Genomic DNA, 22,290 nt, shown 5'->3' on the forward strand with positions numbered 1-22,290 from the left:
CGCACATAAACCTGGGTGACGTGTACTGTAAACAAGGCAAGTCCCAGGCATCATGGGAGCGAGAGGAAGGAGGGTTTAAGTCAGCTTGGGGGAGTCAGGGAAGGCTCCTGGAGGAGACAGCCTGGCTTCAGGATGTGATGGAGAATCAGAAGCTGGTCTGATAAAGAAGAACAACTAGGAGGGAGGGCCTGAGACAGAAATCAGGTTGTTACTGCCAGTTCAGGACAGCTGGGCTGCTGGAGCCAAGAAAAGACCTGGAACAAAGTTACCACTATTTCTACAAGCTAGGAAGAGAGCAGCGGCCGGAGCCCTGGAGAGAACCACCCCCACAAAGGGCAAACACAGCTCCTCCCATCTTCTGGCTATCCGCTGGAGAACTTACTAACCAGCACCTTAAGTACAAAATGTTCTCTTATCTTTGATTTTTATTCCCACCAAGTGCTTCCTCCTCTTTTTCCAGAACTGGAAAAATCATGAGTTGAGTTCCACTCGCTTCTTTGATCTTTATCCTCCCGTTCCAGGCTTCCCTGGAGACTGAGAGTCCAGGAGTCTTTCTCCAAAGCAGAATGCTGACCTCTGTAACAGTCAGAATGCGGGGTCCAGGGTAGGTCACACCAGGTCAGCACTTGAAGGGGCTGTGATTGTCAGCGGCTTGTCTGTGCGAGGCCTGGATGGCATCCAATTCCAAAGTCAGATCCTTAACCTGACACTTGACAATCTCTTAGCATGGAGTTCATCTAACCAGATCATGAGGTTGTTTCTGACCACAATCTGTACAGAATCTTAAAGCAGTGAATCCTGTGTTCTGTAAAAGAGTATCGGGGAAGGAAATTTAGGGCAGATCCATGGACGGCAGATAAAGTCCAGAAGCCTGGGGTTCTTCTCCGACTGCCTATGCAAAGGGAAGACAGTTCTCCTGGACAGTAACTCAGGGAACTTCCATTTATAAAGCTCCTACTTTGTGCCAGGTATTGTCACTCCAGAGTGAGAAAAACTGAAGAAAGATACCTCATTATTGCGTGCCCACTATGTGCCAGATGCTACGTCAGCTGCTTTACCTGTTTATATCATAACACATCTGCGAGGAGGGCATCACTGTCTTGTATGGCAGAAGGGGAAATTCGGAAGTGTGAAGAGGTATGATATTTGGCCCAAGGTACACAGGTAGAGAGAGTAAGAATTTAAATCCAGATCTTCAGATTCCATGTTCAGAGCCCTTATTACAGCATCATGATATGTCTCAGGGGTTAGTTGTCTCAAACCAATACTATTAAGTTACAAACATGCAGGCCAGGAGAGTATGAGAATTTTCTCTCCAAAAGGTGTGGGGCTTTGGCTGCTCTGTTCACTGCTATAATCTCCAGTGCCTAGACCAGTAACCACCATGTTTACACACATTCAGTAACTATCTTTAGTAACTGCACGGCTGGAATGGGCGGACGGCCTTTTTAAGATTTTCAGGCCTCTCTTCTCTTCTACATTCTGAAAGGGGCATAGGTGGCATGGGAAACAAGAGGGAATATTTGCTCCCAGGCCTCCTCTTTTTCCCAGACATCCTAACCCTAAACTGGCTGTAAGGTGAAGGGGAGAGACGGAGGTATAAGAAGGATAAAACTTGGTCAAAGTTGCTAAGTAGGTATTTACTGTCACCTGCCTGGGCCCTCCCCAGCCACTGCTGGCCCCTAGGCTCAGCCCTTTAAGAAGCCAAGGTCCTAGGCTATCTTTCCACTTAAAGAACTTACTTTTGGAAAACACAAGGGAAACTCACTAACGTAAGTGCATTTGTGTTTTGTTTTGTTTTTATTTATTTATTTTTGGCTGCATTGGGTCTTCGTTGCTGTGTGCGGGCTTTCTCTAGTTGTGGCAAGCGGGGGCTACTCTCTGTTGCAGTGCACGGGCTTCTCATTGCAGTGGCTTCTCTTGTTGCTGAGCACAGGCTCTAGGTGCGCGGGCTTCAGTAGTTGTGGCACGCGGGCTCAGTAGTTGTGGCTCGCGGGCTCTAGAGTGCAGGCTCAGTAGTTGTGGCGCACGGGCTTAGTTGCTCTGAGGCATGTGGGATCTTCCCGGACCAGGGATCGAACTCGTGTCCCCTGCATCGGCAGGTGGACTCCTAAGCACGGTGCCCCCAGGAAAGTCCCGTGCATTTGTGTTTTAAAGGGAAAAAGAAAAAATCTCAGCCAAAGCTTCTAAGGGTAAAAATTTCTGCCACTGACCATCTCTGATTTAGGAAAAGAGGGGGGTCGTTTCATGGCCTGGATTCCTTTCAGTGCGGTTCAACTTACAACTCTGAGTGTCTTCAAGTACCAGGCACCTGTAAGGACACAGTCACCCCTCCTAGAGGATGCAGCGAGTCCTGGGCAGAAGTGAGAAGGTGTGTTTCGGTTTGTTCCTTAGGGAGGTCTGGGAAACTGACAAGGGAACCAGAGTCCTGAAAGTTCCCAAGGTGCAGCCTGCTTACTTTCAGCATGTGGTGGTCCAAGCCTAGTGCCTGTCCCCTGGGTGCGGGTAGATGACAGAGACTGCTGGCCCAGGGATAAGTGGAAAAGCATGATGGAGGAAGCTTCCCGGGCCTCAGGCAGGTTATGGGAGGTCAGGATTACTAGGAGACAGGAACACTCCATGTCTGTCTAGACCACAAATTCTCTTTGTACCTGTTCTTAAAAACCAAAATCATGACATTCCAATCAAAAGCAGACACTGCCCACACTGAAAAGGGAAAGAAATACCTTTGCCTATAAGCAGTATTTTCCAACCCACATGCATTACTGGCTGGTTACTACTTCTCAGGCACTGTCTTAGATCCTGAACACATAAAGATGAATAAGACGGACATGTTTGTAGATGGATGAGAGCTATCCTGCTCTGAAAATCCAGAGACCATGCAGAAGAACTAGCCACTGCTTAATAATCTGCTGTATAAGGAAACAGATTAACTTTCACTCTACAGGGTAGGGCTATTTTATCTTATTCTTGCCTTAATGTGACTTTATTCATTTAATAAAGTTATCAAGCACCTATAAGAACCAGACACAGCTCAGCACAGGTTACACAAGATGAGTAATACAATGCCCCTGTCTTCAAGGAACTTACAGTCTGGTGGAAAAGACAAGCAGATAAAAGAGCAATTACAACACAGTCATTTCTTCCATAGGGGTAGGTAAAAGTACTGAAAGGAGGACAGCTTAGAGAGTTTCAACATAAATGGAAGTGTCTTCCATGGAAAGCTACACAGAGGAGAAAGCATCTAAGATGGGTCTTCTACTTAGAGTAGAAGTTAGCAAGTGGGCAAAGGGGAGGACCAGTCATCCTAGGCAGAGAAACACATGTGCAAAGACATGGAGGTGAATATGCATGGACAGAGCTCTGGGAATGCAGCTTGATGAAGGCATTTAAATAGATAACTCTTGTCTGTAATATGAAGTAGGGACTAAAAAATCTTTCAAAGTTTTTTGGACTGTAAGCCATAGTAAGAAATTCACGTTCATCATGGCCCAGTATACACATGCACAAATGGAAGTGGAAACATAAGTTCCACAAAAAAGTGCTTACCCTTACTGTGCTAGACATACTCTGAGATTTTCTACTCTGGTCGGTCCATTCTATTCTGAAAATCCAATGGTCATGATCTACTAAATTGATCTCATGAAGTTTGAACCATAATTTTAAAAGAAACACTCTTAGAAAGAAAGGCTAGGAAAAAAAGATTTGGCTATAGTTGAAGTGAAAAATATTGAGAATCTGAACAATGCCTCCCTCCCTGCCAAAAAACTGCAATAAGGATAAAGAAGAGGACAGAGTTATCACACTTTACTGTAAACCTTGCCTCATTGTCTGTCTTCCATTTGGGGATGAGATTTTGTTTGTTTATTTTTTTTTAAATTAACTTCACTGTCCCCCAGCCCCATGCCTGGGACATACTAAGTGTTCAATGGGTCTTTGATGAATGAATAAATGAACACAAGAATGCCAGGTTGGAGACTTATTTAGAAGATGAAATCAGGAATATACCCAAGTAATTGGACATAGCATATAAGCCAAATATAATATGAAAATAAAATTAGAATTGTATGGGTTTCGGAGTATCTGTAGAAAAAAGCAGTACAGGGGCTTCCCTGGTGGCTCAGTGGTTGAGAGTCCGCCTGCCAATGCAGGGGACACGAGTTCGTGCCCCAGTCCGGGAAGATCCCACATGCTGCAGAGCGGCTGGGCCTGTGAGCCATGGCCGCTGAGCCTGCGCGTCCGGAGCCTGTGCTCCGCAACGGGAGAGGCCACAGCAGTGAGAGGCCCGCATACCGCACAAAAAAAAAAAAAAAAAAAAAAAAAAAAAGAGGTACAAGTTAGTACACCATCATCATCCACGCTAGTTGGAAGTTAATGTATCTTTATCAAATTTTCGGTAAAGGAAAGAACCGTCCAGATATTTATTCACATCATTTTTCTATTATTTTATGGAGAAATTAATAAAATTATAAATGAATCCTATAATTGATGAAAAGTTCTATAATTCTACCCACATGCCTAACTGTTAAAGTTTTTCTTTACTGTATCTTGAATCACCAGCTCTCAGTCTTTGGTTTAAAAACAGAAAAGGAGTGTCTGTGATTCTGAGGAGAGTTTGAACACAGTGTTGGTAGTGACATGGAGTAAGAGATTACCTAGTCCTCCTGCATGGGCATCAATTAGTGAAGCTGCCACTGCAATTCCAGCAGGAAGGCCAAGGTCCTTTGCTGCCTCTGGTGTGAGCCCATTTCCAAGAGAAGTTCCAGGAGGCAGCACTTGGTTTCCTGGGTAGACAGGAGAAAAAATAAACACCTGTCAGTTTGAAAAACACAAAAGCAAACAGAGGGCTTTCTTAAGAGAACCTCTCTGCCCCCTCCCCTCTCCTCTGCCTTTTCTCAGCTTCATGAAGATGGAAACCATGCAGCTGCAAAGAGTCCCTATACTCATTTGGTGACTTAGGTATATGTCCTTGGTTCCCATAGGTCATGCTCTGGGGTGCTTTACAAAGCCAAGAGCTCTACGGCATCTTTCAAATCAGAGAAAGATTCCATTCATGAGAAATTCCAAAAGCTACAAATACATTGGCCTCTTGGAGCCTAGGTTGAAATGGTCAAACTGTTCCAAATGAGCTTCCTAACACAGCAGCTCTACCAGCATACCTTACACACACACACACACACACACGCATGCACACATATTCACACATCCATACACACTCCCTGATTAATGCATATTCCTAAAGAAGTTGAGAAAATTTACTTATGTAGTTGCTTCCTATCAGAAGATAAGGGAGGGAATTATTTTGTTTCAACAAAGAATTTCTTAGAAGTTTTTCTCAGCTGGAAAAGAGAGCCCAGTCTAAACTCTGCAAACTTTACAAGGCTGCTACTTGCACAACCACAGAATACAATTTGAATGGTGTTCTTCGGAGTTGTGCAATGCAGTGACCCTGATATTTCGGGTGACCTTGAATTCCTGCAGTCAGTCAGGCCTTCAGTTAAGAATTTATTGATTGTCTTGTGCTGTGTGGGCGCTGTGTCACTGTAAGAGGCGCTCCTTGCCTCCAACCTAGTTAGGGAGATGAGATCAGGACACAGAGAACCATGTAAGTCAGAAGAGAATGAAGGGATCCATCTGTTCCCAGGTGTTCAGCAGGGGCTGAGTCACGCCCTCCACCCACCCCAGCCAAGGAATTTATCACAAGTATTTCTGCACTGTAAGAAGGGTAGGGCTGGACCTCTATATATGCTAAGATCCCTCTGAGCTCCAAGGGTCCAAGATTCTGAATGTGTGCCATTTGCTCAATGCTAAGATTCCTACCACTTGTTAATTGTTCCATGGAGTTCCAGGGATGTGCCGAGGTGCTGCAGGACTTCTGCGGGTGGAGGGGCGGGGGGGGGGGGTTAGTAAGGGAGGCAGAGGGCAAATGGCTCATGACCTCCCCTAACTGAAAACAAAGCTCCTCTGCAAAGCTCCTCCATTTTTATCCATTTATCAAATTCTATCCAATTTGGAAAAAGTTTAGCTAAGAAAAAGCAGCAGCAGAAGACTGAACCCGCTGCATGGCTTCTTAGAGTGCCACTGTCCAATATGGGAGTCACTAGGCACATGTGGATTGAACACTTGAAATGTGGCCGGAGTAACCAAGGCGCTAAATTAATTTCATTTGAATTCATTTCCAGCTCAATTTCAAAACTGATAGTTCAGTTACTGAAAAACTTTTGAGTACATTTGGAACAACTTGGGCGTGCAAATCTACCTTTTCAACGTTAATTTAAGAAATCTAAGTCAAATATTTACAGTGAAAATTGAGAGTCTGAATTGAGAGGTACTAAGTGGAAAATACACATCAGATGTCAAAGATTTCACATGAGAAAATGAATATAAAATATCTTATTAATAGTTTTTAGATCAATTTATATTGAAATGATATTTTGGATATATTAGGTTAAATGAGATATTAAAATTAATTTCACTTATGTCTTTTTACTTTAATGTGGCTACTGGAAAATTTTAAATTACATATTGGCTTCTATTATATTTCTATTGGACAGCACTGGACTGGAGGATAAGGTCCAGATGCTCAAATGATGAGGTGGAGAGCACAGAGAGCCTCTAGTCTGTCTGCTTTGCAAGCACAACCAGCAGAAACCTGGAGGAGAGCAGCACCCTTAGCTGTGGACAGTCTGGCTCTGGACACTGTCTCAATCATGTCACTATGTCTACTAGCTAGCACATACAAGGCAGCATTCCCATTCACTGAGCACTTCTATGCTGGGGACCGTGCTAAGGACATGTCATGCATTTTCTCACTTTATTGTCGCAATAACCCTATGGGAACATACCCTACGTAGATACTATTCTAATCTGTCCCCATTGCACAGATGGATGGGGAAAGTCACTTAAAGTGTTGGAGCACAGGGCATGGATTCCACTCTGATGGATACCAAACCTGTGCTCTTATTCTTTACATTTATATTCTGGTGCAGCTTCTGAGTGAATGAAGGAATCAAGAGATGTATTTGTAGAACAAATATTATGTATGTTTAAAAAGTGGCACCATTTAGAAATCCTGCCCACTACATTCAGATTCTTTTTTTTTTAAGGGTGAATTTTCACAGGAAGGTCAAAATGGAAACTTCTATTCCATCTTCATCCCCAATCCTCACAAACATAAAGGCTGTCATTTTCACTGAAAAAAAAAAGGTTCAGAAGAGAAAAAGGATTAGCAGGGTGGGGTACACTTCCAAGCCTTTTGGACAGTCATCTAGAAAGAAGCCTTGGCTGGCCAAGTGTAGAGAGAGGCCTGGGCTTGCAGCCATAAGATCTGGGTTCAAATTACATGCTGGAGGAGCACAGGTAGATTTCCCAGCAGAGGCAGCATCTTGAGCAAAGGCCAAGAAAGAAGGGAGATGGCCAACCGGGCTGACTGAACTGGCACATAAACTGGGGTGGGGCCCAGCATGGGGTGGAGGAGGCCTATAAGGTTGGAGAGAAAAGTAGGGAAATCCAGACTAAGGTGTTTGAATTTATCACAAAGATCACTGTGAGCTTCTGAAAGAGCATTAAGCCAGGGAGTGAGGTGACTGGATTTGCATCTTTTTTTTTCTTTTTTTGAAGTAGAGTTGATGTACAATATCGTGTTAGTTTCAGGTATACAGCAAAGTTATTTGGTGATACATATATGTATATATCTAGATTCTTTTTTTCCACTCTTTTCCATTATCGTTTATTACAAGATATTGAATATACTACCCAGACTCACAGACATGGATTTTTATCTTTTTAAAGGTCTCTCTGGCAGCACTGTAGCAGAGGACAGAACAGGGTAAGGAAAAGCAGTGGTGAAGCTATCTCAGTAACCAGAGAAAAGAGAAGGGCATTTGTTAACGTTGTTGGCAAGTGAGATGCAGAAACAGAGGCAGATAGGAGAGATTTTGTGGAGCAAGAAATGACAGGTCAGATGGACCTAGGGTCTGTCATACAGAGTGAAGTAAGTCAGAAAGGGAAAAACAAATACTGTATGCTAACACATATATGTGGAATCTAAAAAAAAAAAAAGGTTCTGAAGAACACAGGGGCAGGACAGGAATAAAGATGCAGACGTAGAGCATGGACTTGAGGACACGGGGAGGGGGAAGGGTAAACTGGGACAAAGTGAGAGAGTGGCATGGACATATATACACTACCAAATGTAAAACAGATAGCTAGTGGGAAGCAGCCACATAGCACAGGGAGATCAGCTCGGTGCCCTGTGACCACCTAGAGGGGTGGGATAGGGAGGGTGGGAGGGAGAAACAAGAGGGAGGGGATATGGAGATATATGTATACGTATAGCTGATTCACTTTGTTATACAGCAGAAACTAACACAACAATGTAAAGCAATTATACTCCAGTAAAGATGTTAAAAAAAAAAAAAAGAAAAAGAAATGGCAGGTCGTGGTGGTTGCTTGGATATGGGGAGTATGGTAGATAGGGAGCCATCACCACCTGGATCCCCATTAAGGATGGACCTGCTGCCCGGTGGGCAGTCAGGTCAGCTGCCAGCTGTCAGCAGACAGGTGCCAGCTCCTCGAGATCATCTTGATGAGGTGATGCCTTTCCCAGGGTGGCCACACCTAGAGACTTAGCAGAGTGGGATCAGAGGGCTCTGATGGGCACCACTCACTCCAGAATACTCTGCCAGGTCGGCCAAGGTCTCGTGGGACTTCAACACATTTGAATTCTCCCTCCGCCCAATCCTACTCCAGCCCCCTTCCTTTCACAGGTGGCAACCCCTAATGACCATCTTATACCCCCAAATCTGTCTCAGCATCTGCTTCCAAAGAACCCGACCTAGGGCAGTAAGCCAGGCTTTCTCCTCAATCCAGTCATCTAGGAACAAAAATAAATATGCACAAAGATTAACACCCTCTTGTGAACTGGAACCACAGCATTCAGGAACCATCTATCTGGACCCCAAGCAGGAAGAAGCTTTGTTTAGCTAGAGCCCGAAGGGAAACAGCTTGGCATAAGAGAGGATGATAGAAACAGGCGGGAATCTCTGAGAATTCATCCCAGGAAATCACACTTTATCAGCCAGAAGTGCACTGGGGACCAGAAGAGCTGTCAGAGCAGGCTTTAGTGTGTCTTGACAACTTTTCCGGAAATAATCCTCCTTTCGCTCTTCTTTCACCATAAAATTAAATTAATCACAGCATCGGTTTTCCCAGACTTAATGAGAACTTCACAGCCTCAGCATTTTCAGTCTCTTCCCTTCTTCATTCAACCATTTATTCACGCATTTTAGCAAACATTTCAAGAACAGTGGTAATGAGGATGGCCCCAGATATTTTCGATTACCCTGTGCCCAGATCTAGGTGCTGGCGAATGAGGGAAAGAGGAGCTTCTGACCTCAGAAGGCTCACACAGTGGTCTGTGTAAACCAAGGCTCTTCAGACCGTAGATGAAACGCTCTAAAAGGGGAATGTGCATGGTGATCCCAGAGCACCGAGGAGGGACGGTGAGGGTGGCCCGGGGGAGAGCAGGAAATCAAGATGAAGGGGACATTTGAGCCTGGTCTGGAAAGACAGGTGGCAGATTGCTGGTTTCAGCGCTCGGGGAGATGGATGCCATTAGAGTGAAAAGCGCGTTCACCACGGGGAGCCCCAAGGGACACAGAGTGTTTGAGGCATTCGTATGTTTGCAAAAAGGGCACCAGGGAGGATAGGAGACCTGTGGCCTCCTGGACAAGAGAGGCAGCAGGGGACCTCAGGCGGGGCCAACTAAGGCCACGTAGCCTGATGACCAACAGCTTTGAGCTCTTTGTTTATCATTTAAGAAGATAAGCCTGCAGCGAGAAAGGCGAGAAAAGGAAATCATTTTTATTTTTAAAACAACAGAGCCAACTGAAAAATGCAGGCTGTGAAACATTATGTAGAGGTGACTTCCTTTTTTTAAAGATTTTTTGACGTGGACCATTTTTTTAAAGTCTTTATTGAATTTGTTACAATATTGCTTCTGTTTTATGTTTTGGTTTTTTGGCCCCGAGGCATGTGGGGTCTTAGCTCTCTGACCACGGATCAAACCTGCACACCACCCCACCACCCCCACCCCCTCCCCTGCATTGGAAGGCGAAGTCTTAACCACTGGACCACTAGGGAAGACCCGGAGATGACTTCTTTTTAAGAACAACAACAAAGATGTAGATGCACTTATTTGTAAAAACACAGTCCCAGGGAAAAAATACAGAGAACAGGTTTTCTCTGGATAGTGAAATTATGATTTTCTTTTCTTGCTACTAACCTATACTTTCTTTTTTTTTTTTTAATAAATTTATTTATTTATTTATTTATTTTTGGCTGTGTTGGGTCTTCATTGCTACACGTGGGCTTTCTCTAGTTGCAGTGAGCGGGGGCTACTCTTCGTTGCGGTGCGCAGGCTTCTCATTGTTGTGGCTTCTCTTGTTGCAGAGCACGGGCTCTAGTCGCGTAGGCTTCAGTAGTTGTGGCTCACGGGCTCTAGAGCGCAGGCTCAGTAGTTGTGTGCACAGGCTTAGTTGCTCTGCGGCATGTGGGATCTTCCCGGACCAGGGCTCGAACCCATGTCCCCTACATTGGCAGGTGGATTTCTACCCACTGTGCCACCACGGAAGTCCCCAACCTATACTTTCTAATTGTTCTACCTTGAACATGTGCTTCTTGTGTAATATTTTTGAAGGTGTTTTCCCCCTTAAATCTGTGCAGGGTGAATAAATTAGGGCACATGTATTCAGCAGAATCCTTCATAGCCATTAAAATGAATGAGGAAGAATTAAAGTATGGATTTGGAAGGGAGTCCAAAATAAATTAAGTGAAAATGGCAAGATGCAGAGTAGCATTCAGAGCATGATCCCATTTGTGAATTTTGTTAGAGGACACAGAAATGTAAGCACATACGCTTTCAGAGAAGTCCTAGAAAAATACGCAGAATATTGTTACAGCGGGGAATGGGATCCAGGGCAGGGCGCTCTTCTCTGTCATTTGTGCTTCTTCTGTACATTGGCTTTGTATTCCTTTTGTGATCAAAAGAAACTAGTTAGGTTAAAATAAAAGCAAAATTAAAGTAAGGAGAATGCCACAAGCCTTTGCCAAACCCTGCTCCTCAGCCTGAAGGCAGGGGAGAGGCCCAAAGCGAGTTCACTTATTTTCTTGATCTGGTTGGCTTCTGTTCCTGTGAACACACTCTCACCTTGGGGTGTAGAAAAGCAACTGCTCTGAGGGCTCTTGGGCTTTTGTCCACTGGTTCCCATTCTGATGGGCAGAGTTGGCGTGAGGGTCACAAGCTGGGGCCTACAATTAGCCGGTGGTTACAGGCGCTCTTCACAGGCGGGGGTTCTATTACACCAAATCTTCCCCTACCAGTTTTTCAATTATCTATGACTAATGAGCACTTTGGGAACAGTTTCAGACACACACATAATCCTCTTTCCTGACGTCAGCCGCAGAAATTAATGACTGTGGGGATTGCTGGGAGACAGAAAATGCATTATAATGGTCAACAGAAGTGTTATCCCCTCTAGGAAGGGGGAGCTGGGGGCGGGGTGTTGTATTAACTGGAAGGTTCAGTGTTCCTTTGTATTCCTACAAACATGAGATGAAACCCAGGGGGAGAGCTGGCTCAAAGCCCGTGGAAATGTCAGAGAGAGGTTTGGGCGTGGGTGGTATGCAACCCGGTTCCTCCTTGTTTGGCACTGGACCCCCCTGTCCCCGCTTAGTTCTGCCAAGGTCAGCAGGCCAACTGGATCAGCTGGGACAGTTCTAAGTGACATCCTGCCCTGCCTGCAGAGTGGGTCTCTGAGTCCTTTCTGATTGAATCCACTTTCAATCTGGTTTCAAGGTGGGAGAACGGAAACCAAGACTAACTTTCAAACAATAGGCTGGAGTTATTTCAAAAGAATGTGGTGGTTTCTATGAGTTTGTTATTTCACACGGGCATACTATGTGCTGGGGTAGTTTCAAAGATGTGTAAAGACCTGATCCAATTCTGGTAGAGCTCGAAAGTTACGTGAACCACGAACCCTCAACTAAACAAAACAAAATACTATTGTGTGCTCATGGCTGCCAGTAGACTGGCTATGGAAACTTATTTTTCAAAAAACTTATAGAATCAGGGGCTTGATGCATACCTAGCACCTAAATTCCTCTACAGAGATCTCACCTGGGCAGGTTGGCTCACAGAGTTTTCTAGACCTGGAACCACAACGGATACAAGACTGACTGAAAAACATTCCAGTAATTCTTGCTCCGAATGGGAGGTACACATACCCAGAACTATTCACTCAGTCAGAGAAAGTAGTGAAAAACTCAAACCTGACATGTTCTGCCACCTGTTGAAAGACATCTTCCAAAATATTAAGTTGTTCATTTCCCTTCATTTTCCTCCTAAAAATAATCTTGTTTTAACTAGGAATTATATTCTATTTTAAATTACTGAGTAAATAATTTTCTGATGATATCTTTAGCATTCATCATTCACTAAAGAAATGTTTACTGAATACCTACTATGTGCCAGGCACTGTTATCGTGTTGACAATGAATTAAAGAACAAGATAGATAAGGGTCTCTGCCCTCATAGGGCTTACTTTCAGTAGACACTATTCCCAGCCAATACCTCTTCTGAGTTATACTTTGTAACTATTATAATCTTGTAAGCTCTTCTGTGATTTGGACTCTCTTTTTTATATTTTTATATCCCTAGCCTTCTCTTCTGACCTGTAGTAGGTGTTCAATCAATAAACATACCATATATTTTAAATCAAATTTTAAATAACCCTTATGCTATGTTTTGTTTTTTCCCTGTGTCTATCTCTTTCCCTCTCTCCTACTAGACAGAGAATAGCTCAAAGACAATTTTATTTATCTCTGCATTCATTTCCCCTCCCCCTAGTACCTAGCAGTGTCCAGAACATAAGTTCTCAGTAATATTCATTCAACTGAATTTATAGATTTCTTTTAAGGAAACCATAAACAAGACCAAAAGACAACCCTCAGAATGGGAGAAAATATTTGCAAATGAAGCAACTGACAAAAGATTAATCTCCAAAATTTATAAGCAGCTCATGCAGCTTAACAACAAAAAAACAAACAACCCAATCCAAAAATGGGCAGAAGACCTAAATAGACATTTCTCCAAAGAAGATATACAGATGGCCAAGAAGCACATGAAAAGCTGCTCAACATCATTAATCATTAGAGAAATACAAATCAAAACTACAGTGAGATATCATCTCACACCAGTCAGAATGGCCATCATCAAAAAATCTAGAAACAATAAATGCTGGAGAGGGTGTGGAGAAAAGGGAACCCTCTTGCACTGTTGGTGGGAATGTAAATTGATACAGCCACTATGGAGAACAGTATGGAGGTTCCTTAAAAAACTACAAATAAAACTACCATATGACCCAGCAATCCCACTCCTGGGCATATACCCTGAGAAAACCATCATTCAAAAAGAGTCATGTACCAAAATGTTCACTGCAGCTCTATTTACAATAGCCCGGGGATAGAAACAACCTAAGTGTCTGTCATCGGATGAATGGATAAAGAAGATGTGGCACATATATACAATGGAATATTACTCAGCCATAAAAAGAAACGAAATTGAGCTATTTGTAATGAGGTGGATAGACCTAGAGTCTGTCATACAGAGTGAAGTAAGTCAGAAAGAGAGAAACAAATACCGTATGCTGACACATATATATGGAATTTAAGAAAAAAAAATGTCATGAAGAACCTAGGGGTAAGACAGGAATAAAGACACAGACCTACCAGAGAATGGACTTGAGGATATGGGGAGGGGGAAGGGTAAGGTGTGACAAAGCGAGAGAGAGTCATGGACATGTATACACTACCAAACGTAAGGTAGATAGCTAGTGGGAAGCAGCTGCGTAGCACGGGGAGATTAGCTCGGTGCTTTGTGACCACCTGGAGGTGTGGGATAGGGAGGGTGGGAGGGAGGGAGACGCAAGAGGGAAGAGATATGGGAACAAATGTATATGTATAACTGATTCATTTTGTTGTAAAGCAGAAACTAACACACCATTGTAAAGCAATTATACTCCAATAAAGATGTTAACAAATTAAAAAACAAAAAAAGAAAGAAAAGAACATAAAGTACAGATCAACTAACTTAGACAAAAAGATTACACACACACACACACACACACACACACACACACACACACACACACACCCATGATGCTGAATATCAGCAGTTGGGGGAGTCAAGAGCAGAGACTGGATTCAAGTTTAACTCTTGAATGCTGCTGAGACAAGGAACATGTTTCCTAATATAATCCCCACCAGTAGTACACTCTCATCTCTCTAACTTGGGCACAATATAATGTATTAAGGCTTATGCACGTGCCTAGAAAATGGCTGACCAGCAGGCCCAAGCCTCTCACTAGGTACAGTGATGCTCTGGTGACAAGACATTGTGGATATCATCCTTAGTGAAATAGAGGCTCTCAAATTCTCTTTGCCTGATGAAGTCTGATTCAAGAAGTGGACGGTGGTTAACTTATAGGTGAAAAGCCCCAGGTCTTATCACTAAGGAGGGACACCAGGCCAAGGGTTTTGGACTTGTTCTAACAAGCAACTGGTAACCGCTATAGGTCAGTGAGCAGAGGAGTGGCTTGTATACAATGCAATTTGTATTTTAGGAAGATAAATATCCTAATAGTAATAGTGCCTACTTATCAAAACCTACAGTCTCAGTCACTGTTCTTAGCATTGTTTAGTTGCTATCCACTTCAATGCTAGCAACAAATCCATTAAGCTACTATTAGAATCACCATGTTACAGTTGTAGAAATAAACACAACAGAAAGGTCACATAGTTTATTCAAAGTCACCTATCTGATGAGGGGCATGGTCTGTGTTTCAGTCCAGGATTCTCAGATTCCAAAGTCTGAGGTCTTTGTACTATACCACATAGATTCAAGGGGGTAGATACTGGAGCCAGGGAGAATGATCTCAAGTGTGTGTTGACTGTCATGGATACAAAAGGAGGAAGCTTCATTTACAAGAGGCTCCCATGGTGGGTCATGTCCAGGAACATGAAATCCCAGCATGCTGAATCATCTAGCTCCTTCCTTTCCTCTCCTAGGCAGGTTTCAAAAACAGACTTCAAATGGCCCTTAGGGACCATCAACTTCAGAGTATTCCTTTTACAGCAGAGAAAACTGAACCAAGGAGAAAGGTGGGTTCCCTGGGGCCACTCCCTGTGGTAGTAGAGTCTGGACTGAACCCTAGGGCTCCCAACTAGAGGCAGGCATCCTCCACTTCTCTATACTCCCTGCTGTGACAGTGCCATCCTGCCCCCTCCCCCAACGGGAGCAGGAAGCTCACCTAAATCAGTCTAAGTCACAGGGAGAACAGGAGAGGTGGCAAGGATCCAGTGGGTTCCAGCGGTGTAGGTGGCCAGTTCTGAACTATACAGAGCATAAAGTGCAGTCTTTTCAGCTTGAAATCATCCACTTTGACACCCACAGTGACCTAATTCTCTAGTTAATTGCTGATGCCCTATTTTGTCCTCACCTAGCCTAAGGCCACTTCCAAAGAGCCTTTCCTGGGTAGCTCATAATTAATCAGTCTTGCCTGTACCATCCCACAGCATGTTTCTTGGAATTACATCATTCTGTTCTACATAATGGCTTTTTTCCTTGCGCCGCCTTCTTTTATTTTAGATTCTAACCGCCTTGAGGGCAGAGCTCTTTCAGTTTATCAGAGCACTCAGGAGGTCAGGTCAGGAGGTGGGCAGGCTTGGGTGGGGATCCTGGCTTTACCAATCACAGGGCTTGTGACTTGGGCAGGGTGATTCAATTGATTCAATTTCCCTGCTGCAGTTTCCTCACCTTCAAAAAGGCTCCAATAATGCTATTTTTCTCCCAAAGAGGTTGTGAGACTCAAACAAGATGATACACATAGTGCACTTTAGGATGCTGTCTGCCACGTGGCAAATGCTTGATAAATGTGGGATATCATGGTCATTATGACTCCATACTGCTGGTGTATGGGATATTGCCTGGCACATTCTGGCTGAGGTTATAAAGCTTGAGGAGAGATCCTCAACGTTAGGGCATGTAGAGATATATGCTTTGGGGGCTATGAGAGCAAACTGCAGAAACTGTGAAAATCTGTTAAAATAGTCACAGTGATGGAATTCAGTTTTCCAGCACAAGAAGTGTTTCCCCATGGTCGTGTCTCCATGGCATGTCTCCAGAGTGAAATGTTTTAAAAGCGCTGAAGGTGTTCCCTTCAGAGTTATTTTAAGGACCAAATGTTTGCTTCAAAAGGAAAAATTATGATTTTGTCAGCAAAACCCTTGACTGTTAAGATGACCAATGCTTTTAAGAAACAGACAAACAGTTCTGCCGTGGAGAGCTCCGCCACTGCTAGGGGAAGGCAGATTCAGGAAATATATGAAACTATTTGAGCTGTCATTGTGCGGAACGTATTACCAGGGTTAGAGCAGTGGTCTCTCCAGTCTCATTTTCTTTTTTCACGATCCAGTAGAATATAAAAATCACATAAAGAAAACTGGGGACTGAGATAGGCTTCTCAATGTTTTATTTGGTCCCCCAGATTCATTAAAAAAGAAATCCTAGAATCAGGATCATTTGACACAATGTTCTATCACTGAAAAAAAGAGAAAGGAGATGATCTCAAAATAAAGGACATTCACTGAAATACATTTCCTTTTATGAATTTATTTTCTCATCCTATCACACACCAGTGAACACTTTGTCGGGGCCAGTGTCGGCCTCTAGTCTAGACTACTGTTTGCAAACTGCTGGTTTACAAAATGATAACAGCCTTCTAACAATGGGGGAATCAAACAGCAAGCTCTCACATGACAAAGTCAGATGGTGGGTCTGGTGTTAACCGCACAACGCCAAACATCTGGTGATTTGAAGACATCTGGGGCTTTTCTATCATGTAGACCAAACATGATTCAGGTAATTGACCAAATTTTTTGCTTCCCAACCAGATGTCTTACTTTCATATAAATGAAGCCAATCTTGTACTTTCATGTGCAAATAAGCTAGACATAAATTCACCCCTGGAGGGCAGAATTAATTGCTTATTCTCAATGAACATTAAATTACATATTATTTTTTCTTTTTTCCCCAACGATTTTACCTTTGAAAAAGGTTTTCCACCTTTGTTTTGAAAAGCATATACTTCATCTTAGGAGTCTTCTGCCTTTTTAAAATGTCTCTTCCTTATTGTTATTATTTTTTTATAGTGAGGCAGTGTGCTATAATGAAACGAGTGGGGTCTTAGAAGCCAGGATGAATTGGGTTCTAGTTCTGTGCCTATCCCCACCCTCAAACTTTTAAGGGTCTTGGAAAAAGTTACTTAAAGTCTCTGAATTCAGTTTCTTTGCAGATATAAATCATAAATGCATCTATAAGGGACACTGTGAAGACTTGAGATCATTCATTCCTACAATGTGTGTTGGGCATTTACTCTGTGTCTGTTCCTGAGACACCGTGGACCACGGACCACCTTGCTGTGCTAGGGGCTCTGTCAAGAGCACAGGCAGGTGCTCAGGTCGGGGTGCTATTCAAGTCCCACTTAACATGCTGGAAGGACAAGCACACTGTCCAACAAGGGCACTGCCAAGATTCAGGGTTTTTAATGAAAGTTCGAGCAACTCCAACTGAAGCTAATTCTTAAAGGGAGTATCAAATTTGTAAAAGGAAGGACCTGTCTGAAACCTTTCCTCTTCTTTTGCAGCTTTCAAGCACACACTGGAATTTGCTCTCATCATGTTTGTTTAAAGAATTCATGTGGTTATCAATGACCCTCCACCTTCTATGCCGTTGTCCTGACAACCAACCATTTACTAGACAGAATATGGAAAGCAGACTACGGTGTGTCCCTTTTGGTCAGGTTTAACAGCAAAACTCAACAATACAGAGACAATATTAAAAGACCAGGGCCTTTGTGTTTTGAGATCCTTAAAAGGGAAATAAATACACAGATACAGACAGACAAATATACATATAAAGGAGGAGAGGGAAATGTATAGGGAACTCAACTGGGCAAGGAGAGGCTGCTATGAAGAACTCAGTTTAACAGCTGTTTAATAGCTGTTGTGTTTCAATAGCCAAGCTACAAAGAAATACTGAACATAAAGGCAAAAAGGGCTAAGTTTGTTGTTGTTGTTTATCCTAAGACGTTAGATTCTTTCACCACCAAAGCCCAGAAACATCTCAAATATATGAAAAAAAATGGAATGTGGCTATGGTTGTTAAACTCTTTTCTAAGGACCAGAACTCCCCCCCCCCCCCCCCGCCGCAAATGGCATCAGTATATAAATCCGATCTGGTTCAACTAGAAAAGGAAATGCCCCAAAGTGACGATGCCCTAGCCCTGACACCTAAGAGACATCCAGATTTGGGGGGCTGAGGAACAGAGGTTCTAATCTAGAACTTAATCTGTGGTGAGAGGCTGCCAGTGTGGAGGCATTCTAGAGGGGAGGGCTGGTAATTTGGAGCTGTAAAACTGTAAGTCTCTAAGGCTGTACTGTAGAACAAAAGCTGAAGAGCAGAAAGTGTCCACTATTTAACCACAAAGACAATGACCTCATTCTGAGTGAAGGAGGATGCTGGCACTGCAGGACCCACGGGGAGGAGTGGAATTTGCCAGGCTGGCATTGCGCCAAATGTCAGAGTAAAATCCCTGAAGCCCTCAACCATGTTGCCATGGGAATTCAGCAGAAGTGGTGTCCAAAAATGATGCTCTAACTTAATGTCTTTTAAGTCTCCATCTAGGTCATCCAGTATGTATGTGGCCGAGGGAGAAGGCTCATGGAGATTCTGGGAAAAATGCTCAAGTGATAAGAAGATCAACCTTTGTAAATAAAACAAAATGTAATTTCTCCATTTTAAAGTCTCATTCTTTGGACACAGGACCTGGGAGACTGAACAGACCTTGCGCAAAATGAAAAAGGCTGGCCCAAAGCCCAGAAGTGTCACCAGCCCTCTCATCCTTTCACAATGGCCAGAGGGACGGCTCCCAGAGGGGGAACCTAGGGCAGAGGAAGCCAGCCCAGATCTCCAACAGACTTCAGTGCCTTCAGCTGGGAGGAGAAACAGACAAACTGTTCAGGACTCTGCCTTTTGGAGAGACTTTGGGGATTGTACAGCCTCTAGAAGGTGATCAAGGGTAGACATCCATGGAGGGGGGTGTCCATGAGGCCAGTCCACCAGGCCCTGGCTTGAATAACCAGAATTGACTATTTTTTTAAACAAAAATCAAGATCACAAAGCTATTATGCACTGTGGTTTTTCTTCAGTTTACAAGGATAATACAACTTCATTACAGACAGTTCAAACAATACAGAAAGATAGGAGAAAAAAAAACCTTTCCCTTATTTTCCTCCTCCTAGAGATAACTACTACTGAAATTAATAGAGAATACCCTTCCAAAATATGAAGATACCCAAGTATTTAATTTTATGTACTGATACAAGGGATATTACAAGTATGCAATTTTATAGTCTGCCTTTTTAACTCAGTGATACATCACAGACTTCTTTACTCATCAGTGAGCACATTCTCTTTGAAAATGTATCATATTCTGTAATATGGATGTGCCATATTACTTAACTAATCCCTTAGTTTCAGACACTTAATTTGTTTCTGTCAAGTTAAAAACAGATCCAGACTTAGTAAGGAGAGACTTAGTAAGGATTACTGTAAGGGGGTAAAGGGGCATTTGCAGTAAGGGATGGAAAATTATTGCAATAAGGAGAATATTGTGACCACAAGATCTGCAAGTGTCCCAAGAGCTAGACAAAAGGGGTCTTTCTTTTACAGAGTAAACAAGGATAGAAAGAACAAAATGTGGAGAAATGGCGTGAAAGAGTGGTGTGACTGGATAGTAGATCAGAGAGCATCTTACCCTGAGGCAAGACTATTTTGGGGGAGGGACCTGTGATAGTTAATTTTATATGTCACCCTGACTAGGCCACAGGGTGCCCAGATATTTGATCAAACGTTATTCTGGGTGTTTCTGTGAGGGTGTTTTTGAAAGAGATTAAGATTTAAATCAATAGACTGAGTAAAGCAGATTGCCCCCACTAATGTGGGTGGGCCTCATCTAATCAGTTAAAGGCATGAATAGAACAAAAAGGCTTATGTCTTGCTCTACCTACCTCCAACCCCCACTAACGAGAATCCTTCCTGACTGACAACCTTTGAACTGGTACAGGGGCTTTTTTCCTTGCCTTGGACTTGAACTGAAACATCAGCTCTTCCTGAGTCTCCACTTTGCCACCTCACCCTGCAGATCTCGGGACTTGCCAGCTTTTACAACTGTATGAACCAATTCATTATAATGTGCATGCGCGCACACACACACACACACACACACACACACACACACACACACACACACCCCCTATCAATCTGTTTCTCTAGAGAACCCTAATACAGGACTCTGAAGGAGGGCTGTATGATGGTTCAGGCTGAGGGTGGGCCAAAGTTCAGGGGCCTGAGGAAGGACGAAGTTTGGTTAACATGCATTTTGTTCCAACTGATCAGTGGGGACAAGCAGTGCAGCTAATCATTCATAAGGCAAAGAATGGGAATCTGGAGGGTCTGTGTCTGGCCTCGTAAGAAGTAAACAAAGGAGGCATCCAGGAGTCTTATCCAAGTCACATGGGGAAGGACACTTCTCTGCAGTAGGCCATTTCCTGGAATGTAAAGCTTGGGGACATTTATAAACCTTCACTGTTTTCCAGGAGCACAGGGCTCAGATAAAATTCAACACTGTCATTTCTAACCACTCTTTTTATAAATAATACTGTCGAGAACATCTCTGAATGCATGGCAACATGGTTTACTTGAGGAGTTTAGGAATGGCACCTCTGTTACCCCTCACTTAGAAGTGGAAGCCATAAATAGATGTCTAATATCCTCCAGTAGCTCACATCTTTAAGGAACTAGAAAAACAAGGCAAAAGTATGAATACTTTTCTCCAGCCAGAAAAATCAAACCTGAAACCCTGCGTCTCCTTCCTTAGATGGATGTTGTCCCAGGTTCCTTGCTCAAATAGTGAGATAGGATGGAAGGAGCCCAAGTATTGAATTTAGACACACTTGGGTCCAAATCCACTCCATCATTTACCAGCTGTAAGAATTTGGGTTATGTGTTTAACTGCTGCCTTCTCCTTGCATAAGCTGGGAAGAATAGTACACAAAAGGAATGCTGTGAAAAAAATGAACGAGATGATGAATATAAAAGAGCTTAGCACACCGCAAGGCACTTAACTGATTTTCCATAAGTATTTTATTTTCCTCTTTTTTCCCCCTTATAGAGGAAGTTACATAGAAGCAAATCATGGTACAAAGGAAAGGGGCCACATTGCACTAAGCACCAGTGGTGATCCAAGCATGGTACAATGCACCTTACAGCTCTCATCTAATTTGAACTCTTATTAAGCCTGTGAGGGAGGGGAGGTCATCCCCATATTGTAGATAAAGAAACCAAGATATAGGATGGACTTGTAACTTAGTCTGAGTCCCACTTCATGTATATAGCAGGATTGGAGTTAGGATCTAGTTGCTCTGGTTGCAAAGCCTTTCTGTCAGCCAGTGAGTAAAAACACCGATATCCCAAAGCTCAGGTGTTGCTTTAGTTTTACTCTTTCCTCCTGGGAAAATGATAGTCTTCCAAACGTACTTGCAAATTCCCTCAGTGAGGTTCTGCTTAGTAACCTATAGTCTCCCTCTCCAGTGGAAGGGTGATATTGCTTTCTCCCCAGAGCCAATGCGGCAGGCCATGAACTAGCGTACTATCCAACAGATGCTCCAGGACACTACCGTTTTTCCACCTCGCATATGCTCTTGGGAACAATGAAGGAGCAGGCAAAAGAGTCAGAAGAGAAACCAACTATATCAGGTCTAAATAATTCAAAAAATGAAATCACACTATAGCTAGCTTCCATAGCCCGAAAAACTTCCTGAACCTAAGACTAACGGTTAAGTCTTTGGATTTTCGCAATTCTTTCCTGAGGTAAGTGGAAAGGGAAGAGATGGAGACTGAAATGCCATTTATGAAATGGCTGGGAGGCAGATATTAGCATCACCATTTTTCAGCAGAGGAAATTGAAGCCCAGAGCCTTCCTAAGTGGTGAAGTTGGGAATTGATACCAGCTGTCTGACTCCAAATCCCACTCCAACATATCTCCCTTCTTATTTCTTAATTAAAATGTTTGGTCAGAACCAAATAATGCCTCAAGGACTTAAAGAAAGAAA

General features: G+C 43.2%; 1 protein-coding gene across 17 annotated transcripts in view; it reads right to left on the reverse strand.

Moving 5' to 3' along the window:
* Positions 1-22,290, reverse strand: part of FGGY (FGGY carbohydrate kinase domain containing) — a 450,202-nt gene that overhangs the window by 238,072 nt on the left and 189,840 nt on the right. For all 17 annotated transcript variants that reach the window (XR_004485339.2, XM_049697009.1, XM_033435388.2 and 14 more), the window contains one exon: positions 4,656-4,784. Coding sequence is in view for 16 of the 17 variants with exons in the window: in XM_049697009.1 (XP_049552966.1) it covers positions 4,656-4,784 (129 nt within the window). In the remaining variant the exon portion in view is untranslated. The remainder of the gene's footprint in view (positions 1-4,655; positions 4,785-22,290) is intronic.

This window comes from Orcinus orca, chromosome 1 (genome assembly GCF_937001465.1).
Source record: "Orcinus orca chromosome 1, mOrcOrc1.1, whole genome shotgun sequence".
Classification (NCBI taxonomy): Eukaryota; Metazoa; Chordata; class Mammalia; order Artiodactyla; family Delphinidae; genus Orcinus; species Orcinus orca.